At 40.0% G+C, this 25,825-nt stretch overlaps 1 protein-coding gene across 1 annotated transcript in view; it reads right to left on the bottom strand.

Annotated features, from left to right (window-relative positions):
* Window positions 1–832: 832 nt before the first annotated feature.
* Window positions 833–25,825, bottom strand: part of SLC24A4 (solute carrier family 24 member 4) — a 128,143-nt gene continuing 103,150 nt past the window's right edge. The window contains exons 11-17 of the mRNA XM_078853505.1: window positions 25,072–25,241; window positions 23,023–23,167; window positions 10,794–10,960; window positions 8,145–8,259; window positions 5,189–5,301; window positions 4,214–4,279; window positions 833–1,818 (exon numbers count right to left, since the gene is read on the bottom strand). Of these exons, the coding sequence (XP_078709631.1) occupies window positions 1,666–1,818; window positions 4,214–4,279; window positions 5,189–5,301; window positions 8,145–8,259; window positions 10,794–10,960; window positions 23,023–23,167; window positions 25,072–25,241 (929 nt within the window). The 3' untranslated portion in view covers window positions 833–1,665. The remainder of the gene's footprint in view (window positions 1,819–4,213; window positions 4,280–5,188; window positions 5,302–8,144; window positions 8,260–10,793; window positions 10,961–23,022; window positions 23,168–25,071; window positions 25,242–25,825) is intronic.

The raw sequence follows: 25,825 nt of genomic DNA, 5'->3' as shown, positions 1-25,825 counted from the left end.
GAACCTCTCTAATCATTTTTATTTCCTAAGGGTTTAAAGTATTTTTGTTGACAAATAATGGGCATCTTGATATATAATCTTAAGTGCAAAATATTAATGCATTTAAAATGCATCAAATCTTTAGTAATCTGATAGATGTTTTGCTATATAAACATTAAAAAAATAAAAATAAATCTATGTATAAAGTTAATTGTGCTTCTTTAGAAACGTTATATGTTTTGTTCACATACAACTTTAAAATACATTTTAGAGTTAAGTAGCAGTTTCAAAATATATTAAATTCTTTTGATGAATCTTCTTTATAACACTACTTCAAACTGTGACATTACACAGTTTTTGTAATGTTACTCATTATTCTGGCCAAGATTCTGTTCTTAGTTATGCCCAGGAAAATTGAGAGTTACTGTATTAATCTAGACTTATACAGGTGCAAAGAAAATCAAACTCTGGTTCTATGGGTTAAAATAATTTGGCTCTAAAGAAAGACATGCTTTAAAACTTCCTACATACAATCTGATCAAGGAAATAGTTCCCATGACAGACTTGTTCTTGTCAGAGTTGTTTATTATATGCACTACTTAATGTTGGGTACCCATTTCTATTAAGTTTGTGAGGTATAAAAACAAAATGGAGAAGATGGAAAAGCTTCTCGATTAATATACTAATAATGAAATAAATCCCCCCACCCCCCAAAAAAATCCCTGATGCATCATATTGCAAGAAGGTCTGGAATGTGTTCATGTTCTAGTTTTCAGATAACAATTGCCACTAGAAACCGAGCACCCCGTTGGGTGTTAATCTTTTAGTTTCTTGTAAAATTACAAGTGGGCTTACCAGTGCCAATGCAAAATGTTACTTACAGGCTTTAATATTCCACAAATGTTAGTTTATATTTATACAGTATTCCTTGCTGATGGTAAAACACATTTTTCAAGTATGAATATTTTGCACGTATATTCTCTTGTGAAGATTTCAGATTCTTTTTCTCTTAGTGTGCATCATCAAAAGTGATACAATATTAACCATTTTCTCTTTTCTCTGTAAAATTGTTCATGTGTTCTTCACATTTTTAAATAAAAAAGAGTGATAAAATATTCAGAAATCACCAACAAAGGCTTATAAATGTCAATGCAGTTCCTCTATAAACAGAGCACTTGAAGGGGAAAAACATATGTCCACAACAGTGCATGCCATGTTATGTGCATTGGACTTTCTGGTCCTGTAGCTCTGATGCTTTTAATGGAGCCAAGAAAAGTTCTGAGCCAGCCTCTTCTTCTTCCATGGACAGTAAATGTCAAAGAAAGAGGGAGAGGAGAGTTTTTTCTAGTCTTGTTCCAGTTGACTTTGGTGCATTATTGTCTGCATAAGGAGAATGAAAACCACAGCAGAACACCACGAAAATCAGACTTTTGAGCACTCTGCATGAGATCCACAAGTTGGATGACTGAGCAGCAATACCCAAAGAGGAAAATGCTTTGGTTGCCTTGAGCTAGCATGTTAAAAGAAAGGTTTATTTTCCTTCCAGATAAGTAAAAGTGCTTCTTGGATGACAAAGCAGGAAAGAAAATCAGATTACTGGTGAGAAGGTAGAAATTTAAAATGTCTATCATTTATAGCACAAGAAATCAAGAGTATGTCAAGCCTCTCTCATGGTTGTGGTTTGTTTTAAAGATCTTCTCGGCACATTGGAAAGTTGACAAAGGTAAAGACATTAAACTCTATCAATACAGAGAAACACAGGAAAATGGCATAAAGAATCAGCACGTAGAAGCCTAGTTTCTTGTCAAGTTTCCATTTATTTACATGGATTCCACCCACCTGCAAGTATACAAAGTGTTAGTTACTGGTATCTCAAAGGACACAAATGCTACAAGCTTCATATGAGGTCTATTTGAATCTGCTGTCCTTAAACATGCTAAAAATGCAGTCTTGGTCATCTTACAGATCAGAAAGGACAGTGTTCATTTTTTCAGATGGCAATAAGGCACATAACTGATCAAGTTAAACATGAGGGCTTAATTCTCAGCTACATTAAGACCTCTTTACACTGCTCTAACATATAAAGCGGCCTTGAAGTGGGTGTAACTTAGGGTGTGTCTACACTGCAGCTGGAGGTGTCCTTGGACAGACATACAAGCACTAGCCTTGATCAAGCTAACTTGCTAAAAACAGCAAGGTTAGCGGTCTGAGATCCTAGGCCATTTGGAGCCCTAAGTAGGAACAGCGCCGTCTCTGTCCTAGGTAACATGCTGCCATCTGCACTGCTGTGGCTACACTGTTATTTTTAGCATGACAATTGATCACAGCTAGTGTAGGTATGTCTATACATGTGAGAAATTACACCTCCAGCTGCAGCATAAATGTACCGCAAGCGAGTGGCATATTTTCAGAACCCTTCACAGGGTCAGAGCTTGGCGAAGAGCTCTTAATGTAACCGAGAATCAAGCCCATAAGCGTATAGTTTCAACACACCCTTTAAGTCATGCAGCTCCCATTAATTGCTTCAGTACAGCCTAAATTATCAGGTAAAAGAACCTTCAGTGCTGCCCCCTAGATCTCCTATGTTCTCTGGAACACTGGCCCTTACAGAACGTTCCTTCCTTCAACAGCTGCAGAGAAGCAGAGAACATAGTATCAAAGGAGGTCAGAAGTAATGAGTTAGATGGCTTGTTCCTTCATACAGACAGTTTGCCAAAATATAGGCCACTCAAATTGTACTGTGCATAGACATTGGCCAAAATTTCCAAATCTGGGTGACTAGCCTAAAGTTAGGCTCCTAAATCCACATTTAGGCTCACGTTTAGCGAGAGAGTAATGGGAGTGTTCAGAAGCTTTTCCATTCAGAGGTCACTGTTTCAGCTGCGTCAGGAGCCTGGTCATTCTGTCCATCAATACCCCATGGACACCTTCGCCGATAAAATTTAGCTAACCCTCCCATACCTTGCCAAACTGCTGGACAGGTGGGTCGGGGAGGGGAAGATTTATGACACAATACAACACAACTGTTGTCTTTTAAGATATTATTTGGATATTTGCTTCACAGTGTGGCAAAGATAAGTACCAGTGATGGTGTCTACTGAGGGCTGGGCTGGCAAAAAGATTATCTCCATACAAGTCACTTGTGAGATGCATTGGCAAGTTAATTGTATAGCGACTAGGGTCTGATTTTTGCAATACTGGTCATCCTACCACCAAATTTAGTGTGTCATTGGTACAATGCATTGGTAAGCCACAGACATGATGCAGAAATGTGAGGTGAAGCTGCAGAACTGGAATTAATTTGCAAACTAGATACCATCAGATTAGGCCTGAATAAAGACTGGGAGTGGTTGGCTCATTACAAAACCTACACCTAATTTCCCCAATACTAATTTCTCCCTACTGTTACTCACACCTTCTTGTCAACTGTCTGTAATGGGCCACTCTCTTACCACTTCAAAAGTTATTTCTCCTCCCTTGGTACCCTGCTGTTAATTGATTTATCTCGTTAGACTGACCTAACACTTGGTAAAGCAACCCACATTCTTTCATATATTTATACCTGCGTCTGTACATTTTACTTCATACTTCTGATGAAGTGGGTTCTAGCCCACGAAAGCTTACACCCAAATAAATGTGTTGGTCTCTAAGGTGCCACAAGGACTCCTCAGTTTTTTGCTGATACAGACTAACACGGCTCCACTGAAACCTGTCACATTCTCTATGTAGTCTCCGCTGGAAGTCTACAGTTTGAGAAACACTGCAAAGTGTTAATGAGGATGGATATTTACACTTTCAGAGTCTGGTTCTGCCCACATCTGGCTCAATGGGAGTTTTGCCATTGACTTCAATGCATTCCACTTCAGGCCCTAGATGCGTTAGAACTGACTTCAGACCCAAATTAATGTTTCACTTACCAGGCCCTTTGTTACAAAATAATAGCCCAGTCCTAAGAGTTACTTAGTTAGCTCCTCCTGGGAGCTGAGGTCCTCAGTTCTCACTGAAATAAATGGGAATTGAAGGTCCTCGGTGCCCTACTGAGTGCTGAGAGCCTGATTTAAAGCCCACCGATGTCTTTGGTTGTTAGATCAAGCTCTATATGAACAAATGCTAGTCATAATGGCAAGTACTTCCAGTTTCTCCTACTGCTACATGCAAAGTAAATAGATGTATCAAATTATGACATGAAGTGAATACTTGAAGCGGTCACATTTTAAACCACAGAAATACTTACAGTAAGAGCTACAGACCCCAGCAGAAGAACAACCGAATAGACCAGTCCCTTGCTATTTATCTTAACCTGTGAAAGTTAGACATAAGAGAACTTTAAAATGTTTAGGACATAGTAAGTGCAATAGAAAGTTAACTGCCTCTTGATTTAGAACATTTTCTATTCTATTTTCAAGTACTGTCTAAAATTTGAAACGAAGGGCTTGTCTACATGGCAGCGTCCTGCACTCTACAGGGGTGTGATTTCTAAAGCGTACTAACATGCTGCGCACTAATTGGCCCCTGTTGACCCTGCTCAGGTGCACTAAACGTTTCCTAGTGTGCCTGCACCACATCAAAGTGCACTAGGGGTCTACACGGGCCAATTAATGTGTAACATGTTAGTGCACTTTAGAAATCACATCGCTTAGCGCTCACTGCTTCGCTATGTTGACAAGCCCCAATTTACAATTTTTAAATGACATATATCCTAGATGTTTAATTCATGGTAAAAGTTACAATAATGGGAGAGCAGCATGTTTAAAAGAATCAGAATAAATGTGTAAATAATCAGTCCTGCTTAAATAAATCCCCTCCGCACTTGTATATTGCCTTTGGCCAATAACTCTCAAAGAGAGTAAGCCTTATTATCCTCATTTTACAACCAGGTCAACTGAGACATGGAGAGGCAAAAAGATTTGCTCAAAGCTGCACAGACATACAGTAGCGGAGCCAGGAATAGACCCAATTGCTCCTGCCACCCAATACAATTAAGTCACATTGAAAGCAATGGGAATTCATTGCATCTTGTGACAGGAAAACTGTTCGCATGTATCCCTGTTCTTTGGCCAGGAAATAACCTCATGTCTTATTTAACTACTAATAAAAATGCTCAGCATTTTTTACAAATGTTTTCTTCTGAAAACAACACAAAAAACCGAAAATTAAACAATTATAATTATATATATATATATATACACACACACACACACACACATACCGTTGATCCATAATTAATCAACATAGTTTGCATGCCCCATGGTACTCCAAGGCCTACTAAAATGTCAAACACATTGCTTCCTATTGTATTGGATACGGCCATATCACCAAGACCTGGGAAACAGAAAAACCAAATAATGATTCTCAGGTCAAAACAACACACAGGACAAACATTTTGTAACAAGGCTGAGGAGGAGGAGGAGGGAGGGGGAGAGAGAATGACCATTGAGCAGCTTTGCAATGTAAGAGGACACTTTAAAATTAGCTAACTAAGAACTCCTGCAATCCCCACATGGGCAATTTGCCAAGTACCTAAGATCAGCAGATAATTTGGGCAATATTTACATAACCTTTTAAAATAAAAAAATGCTCACAACCAATATACTTTGTGCATGTATCATCCTTGATGGGTAAGTAGAAATTGTTTGGTGTTTGAGTTTGATGCCAATTAAAAAAACAGGTTGCTAAGATTTGTCCTGTTTTTTCTGTAGTCCCAGGGCAAAGCTGGCCATGGGCCTCATTATAGGAAGCTGTGTGTGGTCTGTCTTCATCTCTTGGGATGTGCTCGGGGGCCGTGGGCTCTAGCTAATCTGAAAGTTGATCGTGAAAGGTGCTGAGCAGTGTGGGAGCTGAGGACATTCAGCACTGAGCAGAATTGGGCCCTTATGTGTTTGAGCATCAAGTACACTTTAGAAATTTCATTTTTTAAAAACAACCCCAAACAATAATGAAATAGGAGAACAAAGTGTGAGTGGGTGGTAAAGTCATGAGAACCTTGTTCTTACAGAATCTCTGTTTCCTGTGCTCAGTATTAGCTGGTGTCTGATTTTGATACCATAATAATGGTGGCCAGAGTGCTCACCGCAATTTGTTTCTCTCTCAAGTACCTGCTTAGTTATCTGTGCTACTGCCAAATCCACAAAACGTGTGTCAGGAAGGAGGAAAAGATCTAATATTGTTGGAAAGTCCCCTGCAAATAAGATCAGCTTTGTGGAGGAACTTTCAAGCTCATGAGACTTCCAGCTGGATCACATGCACAATGTCTGCTCCCAAGGCATGGCCTGACACAGTCAGTACCGCAGACAATCCATCCCTGGGATATCCTCGGGATTTGTGTTTATGGCGACACTTCTTGCAGCTTCCCTTCACTGTCAGGGCACATCTGCATTTGCCCTTTGGGAAATCCTTTACTAAAGTGCCATGCATGGCCCTCACATGTTACATGAGAGATCAGGGATTCTCCATCTACCAGTTCACCAAGCTGTTCCTTACCTGTACTCTCATAGTAAGTAATCTTGACCAGGTTTTTGCCTGATATGTGGCGATATTCTATTGCAAAGATTTGGCCCACAGAAATAAATAGTAAACTACAAATAGAATATTAAGTGGACTGTGAAATAACTAAACTAAGCAGATCTCTCTTTCCCCCATTGATTTCTCATTTAACATTTTGAGTTAAACTTATGGTAGAGACTCTAGAGAACAGAGATAAAGAATGATAGCATTTATTTTCTGGTTTTAGAGTAGCAGCCGTGTTAGTCTGTATTCGCAAAAAGAAAAGGAGTACTTGTGGCACCTTAGAGACTAACCAATTTATTTGAGCATAAGCTTTTGTGAGCTACAGCTCACTTCATCGGATGCCGCTTATGCTCAAATAAATTGGTTAGTCTCTAAGGTGCCATAAGTCCTCCTTTTCTTTTTGCATTTATTTTCTGTACAGATTCAAGCATTATGAAGGCATTACACTGATCATTTTAGCACTTTTCCCCCTGTATTTCCTCTACAGATCTACTGACTCTAATATCATACAAGGAAGAAACCAATTTTAATGGGCAGTGTCCCAGAACAGTTCTTAACACAGCTGATCTATTTTTGTGAGATTTTCCTGCACGTAATTCCTCATATGAAGTGGAGAATGGATTATTTTTAATATACGATTCTTTGTTAGGCATATCCAAAACATATTTAAAAATATGTATAGCTCTTACAGTTATAAATGAAACATTTTAAATATGTTTATGCGGTTCACATCATACAGATGTGGGACTCTACTGGCTCCTGGTGGCTAGTTTAAGACTTCAGAATTCTTGGAGTCTGTATGCAGCCTGGAGAACAAAGAGCCATCCTTTGGCATTAAGGGCTGTAGGAGCTGCAATACTGCAAAATGCTATTATTACTATCTGCTCCTTTCTCAGCGTGATACAAATGGACACACTCATGCTTGTTTTAAGCAACAATGGTAAAGGATGTGTCCATAGATATTTCTCATGTAAAAAAGGAAAGCTTTTAAAAAAAAAATCAAAAGCTCAGCCATGTAAATATGAGCTGGAAAAATCTTTGGCCTTTTAAATAGGAAAGTTAAACTAGACATAGTTAAGGTTAATCTTTCCCTACTCAGTGTTAATATTCATCGAGCCAAAAGGAAGAATCTGGCTGTCTCTAGTTGGATGAGGAATATGTTTGAAGCAAGTTAACTTTTGTTGTGCCTTTCCTCCACAGTATCTTTCCCCATCAACTTAATTTGAAATCAATGCAAGTTTTACATGCAGGACTTAGGGCATGATCCAAAAAGAAAATCCTTTTTCTATGCACTTTTGGTGTATAATCCTATTTTTATGGCTAATCTTTTTTGGTGTAGCACATGTGTACGTTACATCTTTCTAATCTGACTGATCAAAACTGCATATGTGAGTTTTGGTTGCTGAATGAACTACCAGAACATTATGCAATTTCTCCTGATGCTTCAATCCTCTTGGATGTAATAAATGCCCCGTACTCATAACCAGAGATGTAACAGGGTGGAAACCATTTTCTTTTTTTTTGCAGCACCAAGCAGAGTGGGGCCCTGGTCCATGACTGGGGCTCCTAGGTACTACTGTAACTGAAACAGTTTGAAAGAGCTGCATATTACAGAAGCATAGCATGAAATTGTTGGAACACTTGAACAGAAATGATACCTTGTCTTGCTACTATTAAGCTGGCCATGCAGTCTGGTACACTCGTTCCTGCGGCTAGGAAAGTAATGCCCATGATAACATCAGGGATCCCCAGAGTGTATCCAATTATAGTAACCTGCACAGTCAGGGAAAACAGCCATTTAAAATAATTGGGAAGTCTCTCTTATTCTGATACTGTATTTCCAATACAATTGTGATTCACTCGTCACTTTAATTTCTGGATGTGGCCGTTATGACAGTTAGATACACACACACACACTTCTGTAAGGAAACAAAATTTTAGCAACAATCTGACTAAAAACCTCCTACTAGGAAACAATAAGTACTTGTAGGCACATTAAGGGTTTTATGAAAGCCATTTAAAGTGCTCCACTTTATACATTTGTAACAGGATGTACTGGCCCCTTAAGGGCGCTTACAGACCAGTACAGACTGTTCTTATGTTCTGTCTGGAACAGTGGAATGCTGGGTGGCTTCCAGGTCTGAAGGTAGCTCTTCATTTGGCAGCAATGCAAGCTGGGAAGAGGGCGGAGCTCCCTTTGCCATAGTAAGAGAATGGCTTGGGAAGAGGTGAGACCTGTTCTGAGGCTCTTGACAAAGACACTCCTGAAGGGAATAGAACATGAGTCTCTCTAGACAAATGGCCCCGATGCAGCTTTGGAAGAGCCTAGGGGGAGACAGCAGCTTGTAATGGGGATCCCAGTAAGGGTCTCAAGGGGTGTGTGTGTTAATATACCCTGAAAAAGGGACCAGAAAGAAGGCTTCATAGCCAGCCAGCTAAGCAAGCCTAGGAAGTAGCCTGTGGGAAGAGTAAGAGTGAAGCTGGAATATTTGAGATTGGAGCAGACAGCTACTTCATTGCTCAGGGGATTAGAGCTGGAGCCTGTGGTAGAAAGGGTGGCATAAACCTCAGTGCTGCCACCTTGAAGTATGGTGCTGGCACTCCTATAAGAAAAGCCTATTTGTAGATCTGTGCAATCAAGGGGCAAGGGGCTCTTTTGGGAACCCCTGCAGCCAAGGGGAAGAGTTTCCACAGACTCTTAAAGCAGGCAGTGGCCCAGAAGCAGAACTGGGCCAAAAGTTTTTGCTTGGACTCTTTTTTTCATTAGAGTTGTGGTTACCCCAGAAGGTAACCTTTTTTCTAACTTAGCCAGAGGATTAAATTAAGTTATCCAATCACTAAGACATTTTCCCACTGAGAGGGCAAGTAACTGTGAGGACACTGAGGCATGGCCCATCTTAAAAGAGATCAGAGACACTGTTACAGCATCTCTGAACACATTCTACCGTTGGTCTTTCCACAAAAACTCCCACTGTTTTCAACAGAAGTTCTGAAAGTGGAACCAGGATAGACAGCATGTTCTTACTGAAGTACAGATGCATTGAAGTTGTGGCAATGTGGTACATCAGCAAAAATGAATTGTTGGAATATGAATCTCTCAACCATGTAACTCTCAATGTAGTTTTTGCTACATATTGTAAAATCAGGGAGAAAGGGCTTTACTTTATAATATAATACTTCAAATACTAACTTACGGGAAAATACTGTATCCAAGTGGAAATGGAAAAATAAAATAATCCCCAAATGTATAATATACGGACAGAGCTATCAGTATGTATCCCAGACAAGTAAAGCTGTGTCACACAGCTCACAAGCCTCAAGCAGGTTATGAAGATCAGTTGTTCATAAATGAAGATGCTTCCAAAAGGTCATATGGAACTGTTACATATTTCATTTTCCAGGGTACATATTACAAGAGAGTTAGATTTTTTCATTTTACTGATCTTTAATTGGAGGAGGCATGTGAACGCTTTATCCACCCTGCCATTGACCTACCAGTCCTTCAGCAATACTAACATAACTTCTCTTTAGCTTCGCCTCTCTTTGAATAGAAAAAAGATGCCTTTTTAAACTTCCAAAAATATTTTTTTAATTACAAAGAGTCAAATTTGAGCTACTTTACTATTCATGTCTCTTCTGAGTGAAAATGTACATTTAAGCTATAAAAACTGAGAGAAAAGAGTGAATCACCTGGACTGGCGTTTCAAGTGAGAGTGTTTCTGAACAGATCATACCAGATATACATCTTCATCAGAGCCTACATTTTTGCACATGTTAAGAGCAACTGAAAAGAGGTAACCTCTATGGCACTCTTACTAAGAAGAATAATACTTGCGACTAATATAGTCCGTTCCACCCAGAGCATTTTACACTATATCTGATCCTCCAACCCTCACTACTCACCTGAGTTACTGTGTATGTTTCAGGATCAGGCCTTAAGGCCGTATTTTTAAAGGTATTAGGTGCCTAAAGATACAGATAGGCACCTAGTGGGATTTTCAAAAGCACCTAAGCCCTAACTCCCATTCAATATTAGGAACTAGGCACTGAGGAACTTTTGAAAAAAAAAATCACACTAGGCCCCATCTGCATCTTTAAGTGCCTACCTTTAAAATTATGGTCCAAAAGTACTGTCCAGAAGAGAGACTAGCACATAGGTCATTTATTAGAACTACTAGACTGCACACATCTCAATGTGGTTATGTTTTTTAGTTCATCTAAAACAAACTGGGATTGGAGTTGAAGACATTTGCCATCTGGCCTGTACATTTCATTTCTTAAAACAAGGTTTTGTTGCATCTACTTACCATCCACACCATAAAATAGGAGAACAAAGCAATCCACAGAGTGGATAAAATGAATGTCAGCATAAAAAAGTTCTCCCAACGCGGTTTGCTGCAGTTTGGAATGGTACAAAAGAGTAGGAATAGCAATGGCCACGTGAAAATCCATTTGACTTTGTTCATTTTTCCATCTGCGGAAAGAACGGAAAACAACCTACTTAACTTTCCTGTTCCTGCTGCACCAGGTCCAGTTACATATGTATGCACACTATGTGGAAGAGGAGAAAATAACAAATAGGCTTGGTTGCAGCTGTGCATTTTGGTTTGAGGGTCATTTGTCTCCCTTGCCCCCGTGTTCCCAGTTTCTGTCTCTCTTTATAATATGGCAAGTTCTGCCCTTGGATGCATGTGTAGGGTTCCCACTGATTCAAACCAGACAATGTACATACATCCGAAGATGAAATTGAGCCACAATGTATTGCTCTTTTGAATTTAAAACAGAAGGCTGGTAGTATTGCCCTTTCAGGGGCATGTTATCTTACCATTAAGCCCCTCACCTGAAATAAAAAGCAAAATACAACTTTTTTTTTAAAAGGAACAGTGTAAAAAATTGCCCACTTCTGTGCAATATCAGTAAACATTTTCAGCTGATATAAAAACAGACGTTGGCCTTCATTCTGAGCTGTGTCTGTGAAGGATCTACTGCTAGAGAATTTGCAAATCACAGTTTATTATCTGCATAACAATACACTCACTCTTGCTTCACAGACAAGACATATGAAATGCCGATGTTTCAAAACATTGCAAATGTGTTGCAAATGTGCATATAAATTCAATTAATGGGATCAGAGGCAAATTACAGGATTTTCACAGACTAGGGATTATATTCATATTCCTTGAGACATTTTTAGAGCATTCTACAAGTTTGCTTTCCAGGCTGACAAATGATGGACACAGTCAAGTGCCCTTTATGTAGCTTTATTTTGGATAATAATTAAGCTAGCAGGGGATTTCTTGATGTTTGAAACAGTATAAATGCCCTGATCATTGTGTGTGAAAGATCTATACAAATGTGCTGTTTTGAAACAGATGGATGGTCACACCAAAGGAAAAGAATAAAAAACAGATACATCTCCACTGTAGTCAGAGTTACACCACTGTAAAACTGGTGTAAGTGAGACCAGAATCTGCATTAATGTCCCTTGATTCTTTCTTTAATGAATCAAAAATTAGTTATAGAGAGCACAAACAAATATTATGCTGCCTTCAGCTTTAAAAGATAGTAGTAATGCTGAAACTACAGCTTTCCAATGCTTATATGAGCCTGCGCTGCAATGAAGACAGCTGGACCAATGCTTTGTAATGGGGATTTCTTTTTTTTGTCACAAAAGAGCTATCCATTTAGGCCTTGATTTAGCAAAATTAGTGGAAAGTCAATGTGAGCAGTCATGGTTTAACATGTCCTTAAGTGCTTTGTTGATTCAGGACCTTAAGTAGGATCCCTGTCAGGGTACATACCCCCAAAAAAGAAAATGAAAGACAGCAACTGCAAACACCATACTTGTTATCGAGCAAAACAGGGATCTCTTCTTACCCATGTGACAGGGAAAACATACCAGCCTGATTCTACTCTAGAGTAAATCAGGTCTAAGACCAATGAAGCGTTACACCAGTGAGAGATGAGAATCAGGTCCTTATTTTTTTTCCAGTAATTTAGTGAGACAGTTGCCCACTCATCCTGCAGTTGGAGGATTTTTGCTTCATTAACAAAAGCGTCCAGAAACATTGGTCTGGATTCTGCTCTAACTTACACAAATTTTATGCTGGTGCAACTGACTAACGTAGAGTTACTTGTGAATTATACTAGTTTAGCTGAGAGCAGAATAATTCCTGTCTTGTTTCAAGTATTTCAATCTTTTTCAAATCCATATGCTCTGCACTGTGTATAAGAGGCTTTGGGAGCCAAACATTCCAAAGAGACAGTGCTACAATGAAAAGTCTTATAGTAATTTTCAATATATTCCTCTAATGCTATATGCCTCTATTTCCTCACTAAGGAGATTTATACTTGCAGGAATCACTTTCCCATTAAAATGCAGCCATCTCTAGGTGAAAGATAACAGGTAAACAACACACAGAACAATAGTGATGAGAAGGGAATATTGGTCAAAGCCCTACTTTTAAAAAAAAGTGTCAATGGTTTGCAATATCCACATTCAGCAGACAGGAACTCCGTTTTAAAGTCTCACCCAAAAATCCCACACTTGGTAAACCACACAGTGTGATACTGGCAGATCAGCTGTCAGCTCATGCCAAAGTCCCCACATCTCAACTGAACACTGACAAATACATAGCTGGAATCAGTCTGGCTCACCTGTGTGTTAGTATTGTTAAGCCAGGTGTTAAAATGATAAGAATGTGTTTAGATTTTATTGAATGCGTCTGAGTTGTTGCATGCATTAATCTCACTTGTAACATCTGAATTTCATATTGTAAGCCAATATCTGAGTGGTTGTATTGTGCACCTCTGTGACTATGTAAAACACCGACAGGAAAGAGACATTAAATTAGTGTGAAGGGCTGCTCATCAACAGAAGGTCTTACATCCTTCCCTACAGGAAAGGTCCATCAACACCAGATGTTAAGAGGATAAAATACTTTGTTGTTCTGCTCTCCCCCCCATGAAAATGAGTCATGCAAGTGGATTTCCCCCTGTCCCTGCCCCCAGATCAGCTGAGTTTGCAGCTCAGAGGACATGTCAGAAGGGGGATAAAAACCCCAGACAAAAGGAACTAGGTATCTTTATGCTGCTTGGTCTCGGGGGAAGGGGGCAGGGGAAAGGATCCCCAGCTGTGTAGCCTGAGGTAGCCCTAAAGAATATAGAGACTTTGCTGAACATAGAGGCTTTTGAAATTTAAGATTATAACTCATTTGTGTGTATATGTTTACCTGCTTTCACCTTGTAAATAACTGTTTCCTTTTCCTGTTTCACAAATCTGTATATAGTTTATTAATGAATTGGCTACAATAGTCTTTGGTGTGAGATTTAAAGTGCCATTGACCTGGGGTAAGTGACTGGTCCTTTGGGACTGTGAGTAACCTGAATATTGCTGTGATTCTTGATGTAAGAGACAATTTATCACAAAGGTATGCTCACCTGGGTGGCGAGACAGATTGGAGTACTAAGGGGACTGTCTACAGCTCCATGTTTAGGATCTTATAGTACCTGAAGAGTTTACACTTGACAATTGGCTGGCAAACTCTAAGTATAGAATTCACAGCCAATCTGGGGTTTGTGCCCTGGCTCCTAACAATCTGCCCTGAGGCTGGTCCTCACACTCTTGAGTTGCTGCAGGCAGCGTTACACATGGAACTCAGTTTTATCTAGCTGAGATGGGCCAAAGGCTGTGGTAACACTGCCAGGAGTCAAACGCACTGCTGCAGTTCAGGTATTTCAAACTTGATATCTAGGCCATTGAATCATTTCTTCTGGGAATGAAGGAGGAACAAGTAAGTAGGAAGAGTGCATTATTCAGTGTATTATTGTGTAACTTCAATTAGGGCCTGCGAGACAGAGTCAAACCAATGGTCCATCTACTCTGGTATGCTCTCTGACAGTGACTTGTACCAAATGCTTTAGAGAAAGTGTCAAAACCCTCAAAAACGGACAGTTATGGAGGGAGCTTCTTTCTAACCCCAGGCAGTTAGTGGTTGAAGCTGGAGTCTCGAAGCATGAGTGTTGACACATCTAGGAGATGTTTATTCCAATTGGTGATAAACTGGTTGAGAAACAGGAAAGATTTTTCAGAGGAACAGCCGTGTTAGTCTGTATTCGCAAAAAGAAAAGGAGTACTTGTGGCACCTTAAAGATTTTGTAGACCTTTCTGTAGACGTTCCTCTGTTTTTGTTTGAAATTTTGAAACTTGACAAAAAAAAATGCTGACCATGCCTATTCTAGTCCTTTTTTTAATTCTACCAAGCATTTCGCTTCAGTGTAACTGGTGGCAATGAATTCCACTCATTAATTATAAATTGATCCAGATCCTCAGCTGGTGTAAATCAGAGTAGAATTAATCGAGTTGTGCCATTTACACCAATTGAGGAGCTGGCACTGTCGGTGTCTTTGTTTTTTAAAAAGTGTTTCATTTTATCAGTTTCAAAATTTGTTACTTTAACTTTTTAAACAAAACAGTCTTTTTCCACTAATGAAAATGGATTTTAAGTTCCCTATCTCCTGAGTCCTAATTATGCTTTATAATTTACAGCTGAGATTTAGGACTAATCATCATCAGCAATATTTAATTCAAATTTTGATCTTAAGTCATGTAGTAATGAGGAGTGTACAGCTCCACATAGGAGCTCTTGTACTAACCCAAGCAAGAAGTATAATTCCTGCAACAAAATGATGTTATTCTCAAGGGCTAAGGATTGATTGGACTAGTGTATGAAATTTAGTGTATGTAAATTAGCCAATCAGCCTAATTTGTTTTTAAGAGTCTTCTGCGTGCTAGGCACTTAACAAATGAATATGTTACAAATGTTACATCCCTACTGTGGTACTGATCATGGAAGCCAGAGACAAAACCCAAAAGGTTCAGACTACAGCAGGTCAGGAATTTTATGTTTGAATAGTTTTTGGTTTTTTTTTAAATGGAAAATGCCCTTTCAGAATTTCAGTTTTTCAGAGTTTGATCTGCAAAAATGTCAAGTTTTTATTTTTCACCCTAAATTGGAAAATTGTATCCAAAACCTCAAAAGTTTCTGTGGGATGGAAGTTCTGTTTTCCCTGCCAGTTCTACTTCCAACAAACAGATCTTTATTACAGCCTCTCAGAGATCACTCTGCCTGCACCATGACTGGATCCAGCATGTTACACTTCTCAGTGTATGCCATGACTGGGTATCTTACAAGCAGTGTCCACTACAATGAAAACAGGTCCCTGATGTGAAGAATTTATCTGAGTCTACAACGACAAATTCTGCTGTCCATTACACTGGAGTTACTCCAGATCTACAAAGGAGGGAATGCAACAAAAAGAAAGAAGTTATTGAGTGGAGATGCTCAGTATATCTGTTAGTTCCACTGTTAGTTTGGTTTTCCTTATTACTGTCTATTTTGTTACCACATCTTTGAGCAGAGAACAGGCTTCCTATAGCTTTGTCTTTTAAAGAGATGGATACAACATAAGTGCTACTTAAAAGAAAGTCATAACCTGTTACTTCTCCATTGTAAATCCAATCACAACAGGGACCACCATCTTTCTTACCAAGAAGGAGGACAATTGGCAAATGCACACATTTTCTTGTCTAATTTATGAAAAAATCAATCTATATTTTGTGTCATGTGAATCGGCACAGACATCTGTGCTGTGATAGAGAACAGCAATCCAACTCTGATTGCAAATAGAGGCACATATGCAGCCCAAGAGGGAAACAGAATTTTCGTCACAACATATTACTTGTAGGTACCTTTGTCTTGTGGTTATAGCTCTGTTCAGTTGGTGGATTACCAATGGAATGACCTAGAGCAACATCAAATCTGCAAGTTTTTGTTCCAAACTGTCTGTTTTTAATGTCCTTTCAAGATGCCAGGGCCATAGGATAATGGGTAGGATTTGCTAACCTCCTTGGCCAGTAGCTCTATCTTTTTAGTTCTGGAAAAAAATTCTTATCTTCACAAACATAATATTTCATTACAGTGAATTTAGGACCCACCCTGTGCAACAAGGAGTTCTCAATTTCCATTAAGTCAATGGGAGTTCAAAACAATCCACACTTTTACAAGAGGCTTGAAGATGTAGCAATAAATGGGATTTAATTATGTGCTTACAAAAAGAAAAGGAGTACTTGTGGCACCTTAGAGACTAACCAATTTATTTGAGCATAAGCTTTTGTGAGCTACAGCTCACTGCATCGGATGCATAAAGTGGAAAATGCAGTGAGGATGTTTTATACACACAGACCATGAAAAAGCGGGTGTTTATCACTTCAAAAGGTTTTCTCTCCCCCCACCCCACTCTCCTGCTGGCAATAGCTTCTCTAAAGTGATCACTCTCCTTACAATGTGTATGATAATCAAGGTGGGCCATTTCCAGCACAAATCCAGGGTTCAACAAGAACTCTGAGGAACAGGGGGGGGGGGGAGGGGAGGAAAAAAGAAGGGGAAATAGGTTACCTTGCATAATGACTTAACCACTCCCAGTCTCTATTCAAGCCTAAGTTAATTGTATCCAATTTGCAAATGAATTCCAATTCAGCAGTCTCTTGCTGGAGTCTGGTTTTGAAGTTCTTCTGTTGTAATATCGCAACTTTCATGTCTGCAATCGCGTGACCAGAGAGATTGAAGAGTTCTCCGACTGGATTATGAATGTTATAATTCTTGACATCTGATTTGTGTCCATTTATTCTTTTACGTAGAGACTGTCCAGTTTGACCAATGTACATGGCAGAGGGGCATTGCTGGCACATGATGGCATATATCACATTGGTAGATGTGCAGGTGAACAAGCCTCTGATGGTGTGGCTGATGTTATTAGGCCCTGTGATGGTGTCCCCTGAATAGATATGTGGGCACAGTTGGCAACGGGCTTTGTTGCAAGGATAGGTTCCTGGGATAGTGGTTCTGTTGTGTGGTATGTAGTTGCTGGTGAGTATTCGCTTCAGGTTGGGGGGCTGTCTGTAGGCAAGGACTGGCCTGTCTCCCAAGATTTGTGAGAGTGATGGGTCGTCCTTCAGGATACATTGTAGATCCTTGATAATGCGTTGGAGAGGTTTTAGTTGGGGGCTGAAGGTGACGGCTAGTGGCGTTCTGTTATTTTCTTTGTTAGGCCTGTCCTGTAGTAGGTGACTTATGGGTACTCTTCTGGCTCTGTCAATCTGTTTCTTCACTATGGATGTAGAAGCCCTCTACACCAACATTCCACACAAAGATGGACTACAAGCCATCAGGAACACTGTCCCCTATAATGTCACGGCAAACCTGGTGGCTGAACTTTGTGACTTTGTCCTCACCCATAACTATTTCATATTTGGGGACAATGTATACCTTCAAATCAGCGGCACTGCTATGGGTATCAGAGGCTCGTTCGCCTGCACATCTACCAATGTGATATATGCCATCATATGCCAGCAATGCCCCTCTGCCATGTAAATTGGCCAAACTGGACAGTCTCTATGTAAAAGAATAAATGGACACAAATCAGACATCAAGAACTATAACATTCAAAAACCAGTCGGAGAACACTTCAATCTCTTTGGTCACTTGATTACAGACATGAAAGTTGCGATATTACAACAGAAAAACTTCAAAACCAGACTCCAGCGAGAGACTGCTGAATTGGAATTCATTTGCAAACTGGATACAATTAACTTAGGCTTGAATAGAGACTGGGAGTGGTTAAGTCATTATGCAAGGTAACCTATTTCCCCTTGTTTTTTCCTACCCCTCCCCCCCCCACTGTTCCTCAGACGTTCTTGTTAAACCCTGGATTTGTGCTGGAAATGGCCCACCTAGATTATCGTACACATTGTAAGGAGAGTGATCACTTTAGAGAAGCTATTACCAGCAGGAGAGTGGAGTGGGGGGAGAGAAAACCTTTTGAAGTGATAAACACCCATTTTTTTATGGTCTGTGTGTATAAAACATCCTCACTGCATTTTCCACTTTATGCATCCGATGCAGTGAGCTGTAGCTCAAGAAAGCTTATGCTCAAATAAATTGGTTAGTCTCTAAGGTGCCACAAGTACTCCTTTTCTTTTTGCGAATACAGACTAACACAGCTGCTACTCTGAAATATGTGCTTACAGTTAAGCATGTGTTTAAGTGCTTTTTCTGAATCGGGGCTCTAACAGGCAACTAAGCTGTGCAAGGGCTCATACACATCAGCTCATTCTCAAGATATGCCAATTCAATCTCATTCTGATGTACTCCAGCATTTCTTAACAATGCTGCTCCAAAGGATTCACAAGGACACCTTCCCTACAAGGTCAAGTGAGCCATCTCCATAACTGTATACCTGGCCTCCACCTGCCCAGGAAATGAAATAATCCTATTGTCATTCCTCAGCTCAGTCTCTCCACACTTAATACTGAGCACTGCCTCGAAAGCTTATGCTCAAATAAATTTTTTAGTCTCTAAGGTGCCACAAGTCCTCCTTTTCTTTTTGCGGATACAGACTAACACGGCTGATACTCTGAAACCTGTCATTCCCCTTCTAGATCATTCTATCTTAAATGGGCACTGACAGACCAGAGGGGATTCTTTCTTTAAAACTATCCTGAGGAACAATAATTTATTAGTTTGTGCACAATCTACAGGGCTGAGCTGACTTTAAATTCTATTTTTAAAATTGTGTTATTTAACCACCCAGTTTGAATAAAAGGGATTTAAGTAGCTGTGATCTCGGGGGCGGGGGGGGGGAGATTCCTTTTTTCCTTTTTAAACTTTTATAAACTGAATTTTTTTAAAAAAATGTTTAATGGTAACAGGGCTTTAACTGGGTAAGGAATGGTGTCCCTAGCCTCTGTTTGTCAGAGGGTGGAGATGGATGTCAGGAGAGAGATCACTTGATCATTACCTGTTAGGTTCACTCCCTCTGGGGCACCTGGTATTGGCCACTGTTGGCAGAGAGAAAAGGAGGACTTGTGGCACCTTAGAGACTAACCAATTTATTAGAGCATAAGCTTTCGTGAGCTACAGCTCAGGCTTAAATAGAGACTTGGAGTGGCTAAGTCATTATGCAAGGTAGCCTGTTTCCTCTTGTTTTTTCCTACCCCCCCCCCCCAGATGTTCTGGTTTAACTTGGATTTTAACTTGAAGAGTGGTCAGTTTGGATGAGCTATTACCAGCAGGAGAGTGAGTTTGTGTGTGTATGGGGGTGGGGGGGATGTGAGAACCTGGATTTGTGCAGGAAATAGCCCAGCTTGATTGTCATGCACATTGTGTAAAGAGTTGTCACTTTGGATGGGCTATCACCAGCAGGAGAGTGAATTTGTGTGGGGGGGTGGAGGGTGAGAAAACCTGGATTTGTGCTGGAAATCACTTTAGATAAGCTATTACCAGCAGGACAGTGGGGTGGGAATAGGTATTGTTTCATATTCTCTGTGTATATATAAAGCCTGCTGCAGTTTCCACGATATGCATCTGAGGAAGTGAGCTGTAGCTCACGAAAGCTTATGCTCTAATAAATTGGTTAGTCTCTAAGGTGCCACAAGTCCTCCTTTTCTTTTTGCGAATACAGACTAACACGGCTGTTACTCTGAAACCTGTTGGCAGAGAGGATACTGGGCTGGATGGACCTTTGGTCTGACCCAGTATGGCTATTCTTATTATTCTTATATTCACATTTTTTAGCCCATGCGCTGTTTACTGTCTACTTTGTATTAACCAAACAGCAGAGTGTCAGATGAGCCTCAGCTCTTAAATGCTAATTGTCCAAATGTTAACCTGCAGATCAGGAGAGATCAAGGTACTCTTTTTAGGGAGAATTGTTACTTTTCCATACAAGCCAAAGTCAAGATCTGGTAGTATAATAATCCCTTCCACAGCAGCTGCTGCTGTCTTGCGTCTCGAGATGGGCCCGAAACAAATCTGGAACCCCTCTGAAATTTGGGGTGTTTGAAATTCAGTCTAGGATCCTGCCTGGATTTTGTAGCTTGAGACTATCTTTACTTCCTTCACATAACTCTCCTTTTACTTCCAATTCCAGTGCCCGAAAGCCTTAGTTCTATGACTGAACCCTACCACTGAGGGGGCACCACACATAACAGGGAGTAGATCTTTAAGACAATACATTCAAATGCAGCATTATCTGAGGTAGGTTAAACTGCACTAACATCTATTTCAGAAGAAAGATGTTCTGACAAAAGTAACCATGGTGCGTAACTTGAAGAAGCAAATCAAAACCAAAAAGAGACATGACTCTAGAGCAGCAGAAAAAAATGTTTGGACTAATCCTTGGCCATCTTAACTGAGACTCTAAAAAAACAAAAACAAAAAACAAAAAAAAACTTTAAAGTGAATTCCCTACTTTGCAAACTGGAAGCACCTAGCCTGGAAAATCCTTCCGGTGTCTATTCTTCCTAGAGTTCTTTATAGTACAGAAAGAATACATGAACTTCTGATCTTTAGAAAATGTATGTTCCTTATTCCTGGCCTGAAAATGCATCAAAAGATAGACAGAGGGGATGCGGGGAAACTGTCTGAAAATTACCTTTCTCCCTAAAGCCAATTTCAAATGTCAGATTTTTTTAGGCTGCTGATTGTACCCTGGCTCTTAAACAACAAAGCATGTTGTTTCTTTACATTTTCCCAATGTTATTGAAGTGGGCGCTTTTGAGAGCAAAAAATAGCAGAATTCTCCCTCAGAGTATGTGAGCTGAGCAATGAGCATCCAAGCAATAGATAATCTTCCCAGACAACAGGGGAGTAAGAAAAGCTGAAAATAATAAAGATTTTAAATATCTAGTCCCTCGGCTCTTATGTAAACTCTTCCAGTTCTAGCTGAACTTTTCCTCTATTGTAGTCTGAAGTGTCTCATCACCTATTCCACTCCGGCCTGTTGGGCCTTAATTATCTGAAAAACATTCTTAATAAAATCAGAAATACTGCCTTAAAACAATGCCAATTCAAAATAATGCCTCAGATCAAACCCTTATGCTACCATGAATACTGTAAGACATAGGAAGCCTTACTAGGATCTCCCCCCTCCCTCCCCCTCCATTTACAATCAAGTCTCCTGGGTACTGAACAAACCCAGAAATGATAAAAACTTCCAGCCACCAGAGGAGTGATTTATGTAGTAGTAGTAAAACTTTAGGCTCTGGGTAACAACTGCCCTGTGCTCAGGTTCTGCTCTGTTTAGAAATATGAAATGCAATATGGGACTGTGGTGCTCCAAACAGAACTGGTAGCAAAGAATGTACTGAAAATATCTAGATTAAAAATTATCTTTATAAACCTGACCATTCACCCTTGTGTTTACAATTATCTGTGTAAATTTACATTGATTTCAAATTGTCACATTAGCATGGTCATGTGCGTCCATATGTGTAAATAAGCTCAATTTATTCTGCTGTACAAACAGTAAAAAACCTCTGCACAAATGCACTCGTTTGTTGCCAGCAATCCATCTAACAGGTCTGTTTCTTTAACAGATCAATTGTCTACCATGTTTTATCATCACAGGAGACCAGGTATTTATTACATAATGGGTTCCAATAATAGTGCACACTGCAATAAATGTGAAAATATAGTTTCAACCAATCTTTCTTCACACATCATCTCTTTCAGTGGGCTCCAGTATTTCCTAAGATCAACGGCATTTCTGCTTTGATAATTAACCTTTTAGAAATGGAGCCTCACAGAAATCAAACAGCATTCTCTTCTCTTTAATGCTCAACATCTATAATTCGCCCTTCAGTTTCAACAGGAGTTAGCATTATTCTTCATTGTATAGATATGTTGTTTTCTGCTGTTAAACAGCTGTTGTGCACCACCCCAGATATGGCTACATTTCAGTGGCAAGTGAATTAATTCCTGCTATATGATCTGTAGAGCATTTTGAAATGAATCAACAGAATCAACATATAAAGTGCTATGTAAATCACCACAATAACACTTTCCCTGTATATAGCCCCTTTCATCAGAGGATTTCAAAGTGCTTTCAAAAAGTGGGTAGTATTAGTCACTTTTTATATATGAGAAACATATATAACATACAAACATGTATATGACCATGAGGACCTGTGTTTCCACTTGTTATTCTGAACCTCCTTTTTAATTCCTTTTCCTTCAAGAAGTCTTTCTGCCCTGTCATTAACATACATGTGTGCACCAGCTTACTGTTCATCAGGAGGCCAGTGTAAATAGTTCATTCCAAAGCTATTATTGGGGGTGTGCTGATTAGATTGATGTAGGTTATGTATTTAGTCCCCTCTTCCAGCTACCACCATTATACATCCAGCCCAACCGTGGAAAACTCCAGATCAGTCTTGAGGGCTTACCCTAGATCTCCACTCAAGCAGCACATCACAGTTGGAAATCAATGTCCTGAACCTAACAATGGCCCATTCACATTTCATGTGACCTCCAGCTGAGTTTTATTGTCATTTAACCCTAGCAAAACAACTTCAGATCAATTGCATAGTTCCATCTGACTGGCTCTTGACTGTCTCTACAACCCATTTTTTGGCATTTTAATTCTGTTCTGTTGTTCATTGTTTAGCACCCTCATTCTCTTGAAGATCAAACCTACCTGGTGGTGAAAAGGGAGATGCATTGTCATGCTCATTCTCCTCCTCTTGATTTTCCACAATGATGTTCCCATTTTCAATATTTTCACGTTTCCCATTTTGAATCGTTTTGCTCATGCCATTGGCAGAGTGGATTAGTCGCTGACGCTGCACAGGAACACAGACCAAAGAAACCAATGTAATCTTTGAAAAACTCTTAACTTTGCTAATCTTGTTCACCTGGTCAGCTCTGTTCTTTCAAACCCTACCACCTTGGAAGCCCTGATCAAATTCTCAAATGAATCCTATTTTAGCACCGAGTAATGAACATGGCTCACTTGGAAGCATTTCTCACCTATGGCTTCAGGCCTCAAGCCAGGAGTTGGGCTCATACCCAGCGGTGATGCTGCAGTGCTGTACTGTCAGAGGTGCTGCACTATCAGAGGTGCTGTCCTTCAGATGAGACATTAACTTAGGTCACTTCTGCCCTGCTCCAATTCCTTCCCTACCCCATCCCCCCCAGGTAGAGTATAAAGATCCTGGGACACTTTTCAAAAGGGTGTGGATTAGCCCTGCAGCATCCCTGGTCTGATTAAACATAAGGGTTTGCCCATTGCTTTTTTGGAGCACATGTTGCTATGCTCACTGGACTACAGTAGCTACAGTGGTTGCTATTCAAAATAAATATTCACCACATGATGAGAGCTGAGACACTGCACTAATTCCATACAGTTTGGAAAGGCGTGAGCTGTGCTATCGTAGGTGGAATGATGCAATAACAATCGGCAAGTGCTGTCTTTTTAATGGCAGCTGCGCCAACTCACTTGAAAGTGCTTTACCCTACCTTGAACATCAAAGGTGCTGCCAGCACGTGAAACAATTCTAAACCTAATGTAACTGAAAAGGGAACTGAAAGTAGAGAGAACTCAAATCCACAATACATTGCCAAAACTTTGGTGGTTTGCATACAGTGGGACCCACATCCAAACCACCTCTGGTTTGGGGTTTAGTTTTGCAAACTAAAAATACCAGCTTTCTGGCCATTTCACGATTCAAAAATACTTTCTTATGGATCAGCTAATTGGCTGGAAAGCAACCCAGTTGCTACTAAGTGGTTTAGCTGAACTTCTCCCACTCCTTGTATTGCACCAGAGAGCTGACTTTCTAAAAACATATTTGTGTATGGTTGTTAGTTGGATTTTCCCCCTCCCTCACCCAAACATGCCAAATTTCTGCTAAACTGCCATGGGCTGTTCAGTGTTCTATAGTCCTGGGAGCTGTGTTATCTCCCCTAAGTTACTGAAACTTGCAAGAATCTATTTTTCCTATACTCGTAAATCCCAAAATAAAAAAGGCCTTCACTTGGACTTCAAGTTACTCAGAAACAAAGGATGAAATCCTGGCTCCACTGAAGTCAATGGGATTTTGCCATGGACCTTGTCATTTGACTATTCTCAGGACTTTTGCTGCAAGGTTATGTGAAAGAGTCTCTCGTGGTGACAACATGTTCACCAAGGGCTAATCTGAGCCTGTCTGAAGAAAACGTCCCTTGTGAAAAGTCTGATCTGCTTTCCCATTTGTTATATATAACTCAGGACTGTAAAGATTAACGCATTAGGCAAATGTCTGATGTTATTTGAAGCTCTGTCCAACTATTAAAACAATTAATAAGGTCCTATGGTTGATTTATCTATTATGTTATCTTCCCTCAGTTCACTACTCTTATAAGTGCTCAAATGCAATTCCGGTGGCTAAAGGGAAAAAAAAAATTCTTCTAACAAGAGGAGCTTCCTAATCTTTCTTCCCCTTGTACCTTCAAGGGCCCCTCTTCCATAGTGACATACCCTTCAGTGAAAAGGGCTTAGTATGACTCCTATCATCCTGTCCTAGTTACCAATCAGTATAGTCACTAGAAAGTGACTTAAGTCTCCACTGCCCTAGGAGCTGAGTTGGAGAGTCAACTTGTGATTCCAACGCCAAAAGCATCACTATAAAAGAACACGGAGTGGAAAAGAGGTCCTTTGGCAAACCCCCTTCAAAGCACTCATTTGTTATTCTCTTAGTGAACTTACCTCGTTAATAATGAGCCTGCTTGCCATCCGCAGTCTGGTTCTGGGTCCAAATTTATTTGTAATCATTATTCGTAAGCCAGCTTCAGGGAAGCGGAATTTTGGGGGACTGGAGCAGATGATCTCATCCACCATTACCACAGGGTTTTTGCCATATTGCTGCTTTCCCTTCACTAGTGATCACAATGCCAAGAGTTAGTTGGGAAATTCATTTCATCAGGCTTCCCTTTGCCTAGAGTTGCCCCATTGTGACTCATGCAGGGGATCACATTTACCTGAATTCTTGAATTTGCTAGCAACAATCCCACAGTGTTTCTTGAGCTGCACAAATCTGATCATCATTGGCTCTCCCTTTCTACCTGATTCAGATCATGTGTTGAAGGGGGTTTTCACTATCTTGAGTGGATATACATTGGTATGGGTCTCATCTAGCCATTCATCCTGGGCCACCATTTTTCTTTGTTTACAGACCATCACCATTCATCATGGGTTAGCAAGCTTTGCACAAACCACCCACAACTGAGAGAGCATATACAGCTCTTTGAAAACGGTAATGCTATCCAGTTTAAGGTGCTTAGCAGCTGTGCAGCCTGTTGCCTCTTCTAGAGGCCTGTCAGGGTCCCTTAGTGTTGGGTTCCCAGTCCCTGCAGAACTTCAATTTAATTGAATAGAATATTATCAATATCTTTAACAATATGGGATTTCAAACTATTCAAATTTAACACTATTACTTCGGGATAATTGTTATAATTGATCC

The sequence above is a fragment of the Lepidochelys kempii genome, chromosome 6, assembly GCF_965140285.1.
Source record: "Lepidochelys kempii isolate rLepKem1 chromosome 6, rLepKem1.hap1, whole genome shotgun sequence".
In the NCBI taxonomy this organism is placed as follows: domain Eukaryota; kingdom Metazoa; phylum Chordata; order Testudines; family Cheloniidae; genus Lepidochelys; species Lepidochelys kempii.
The sequence above is the reverse complement of the archived record's forward strand: the minus strand, read 5'-3'. Positions and strand labels throughout refer to the sequence as shown.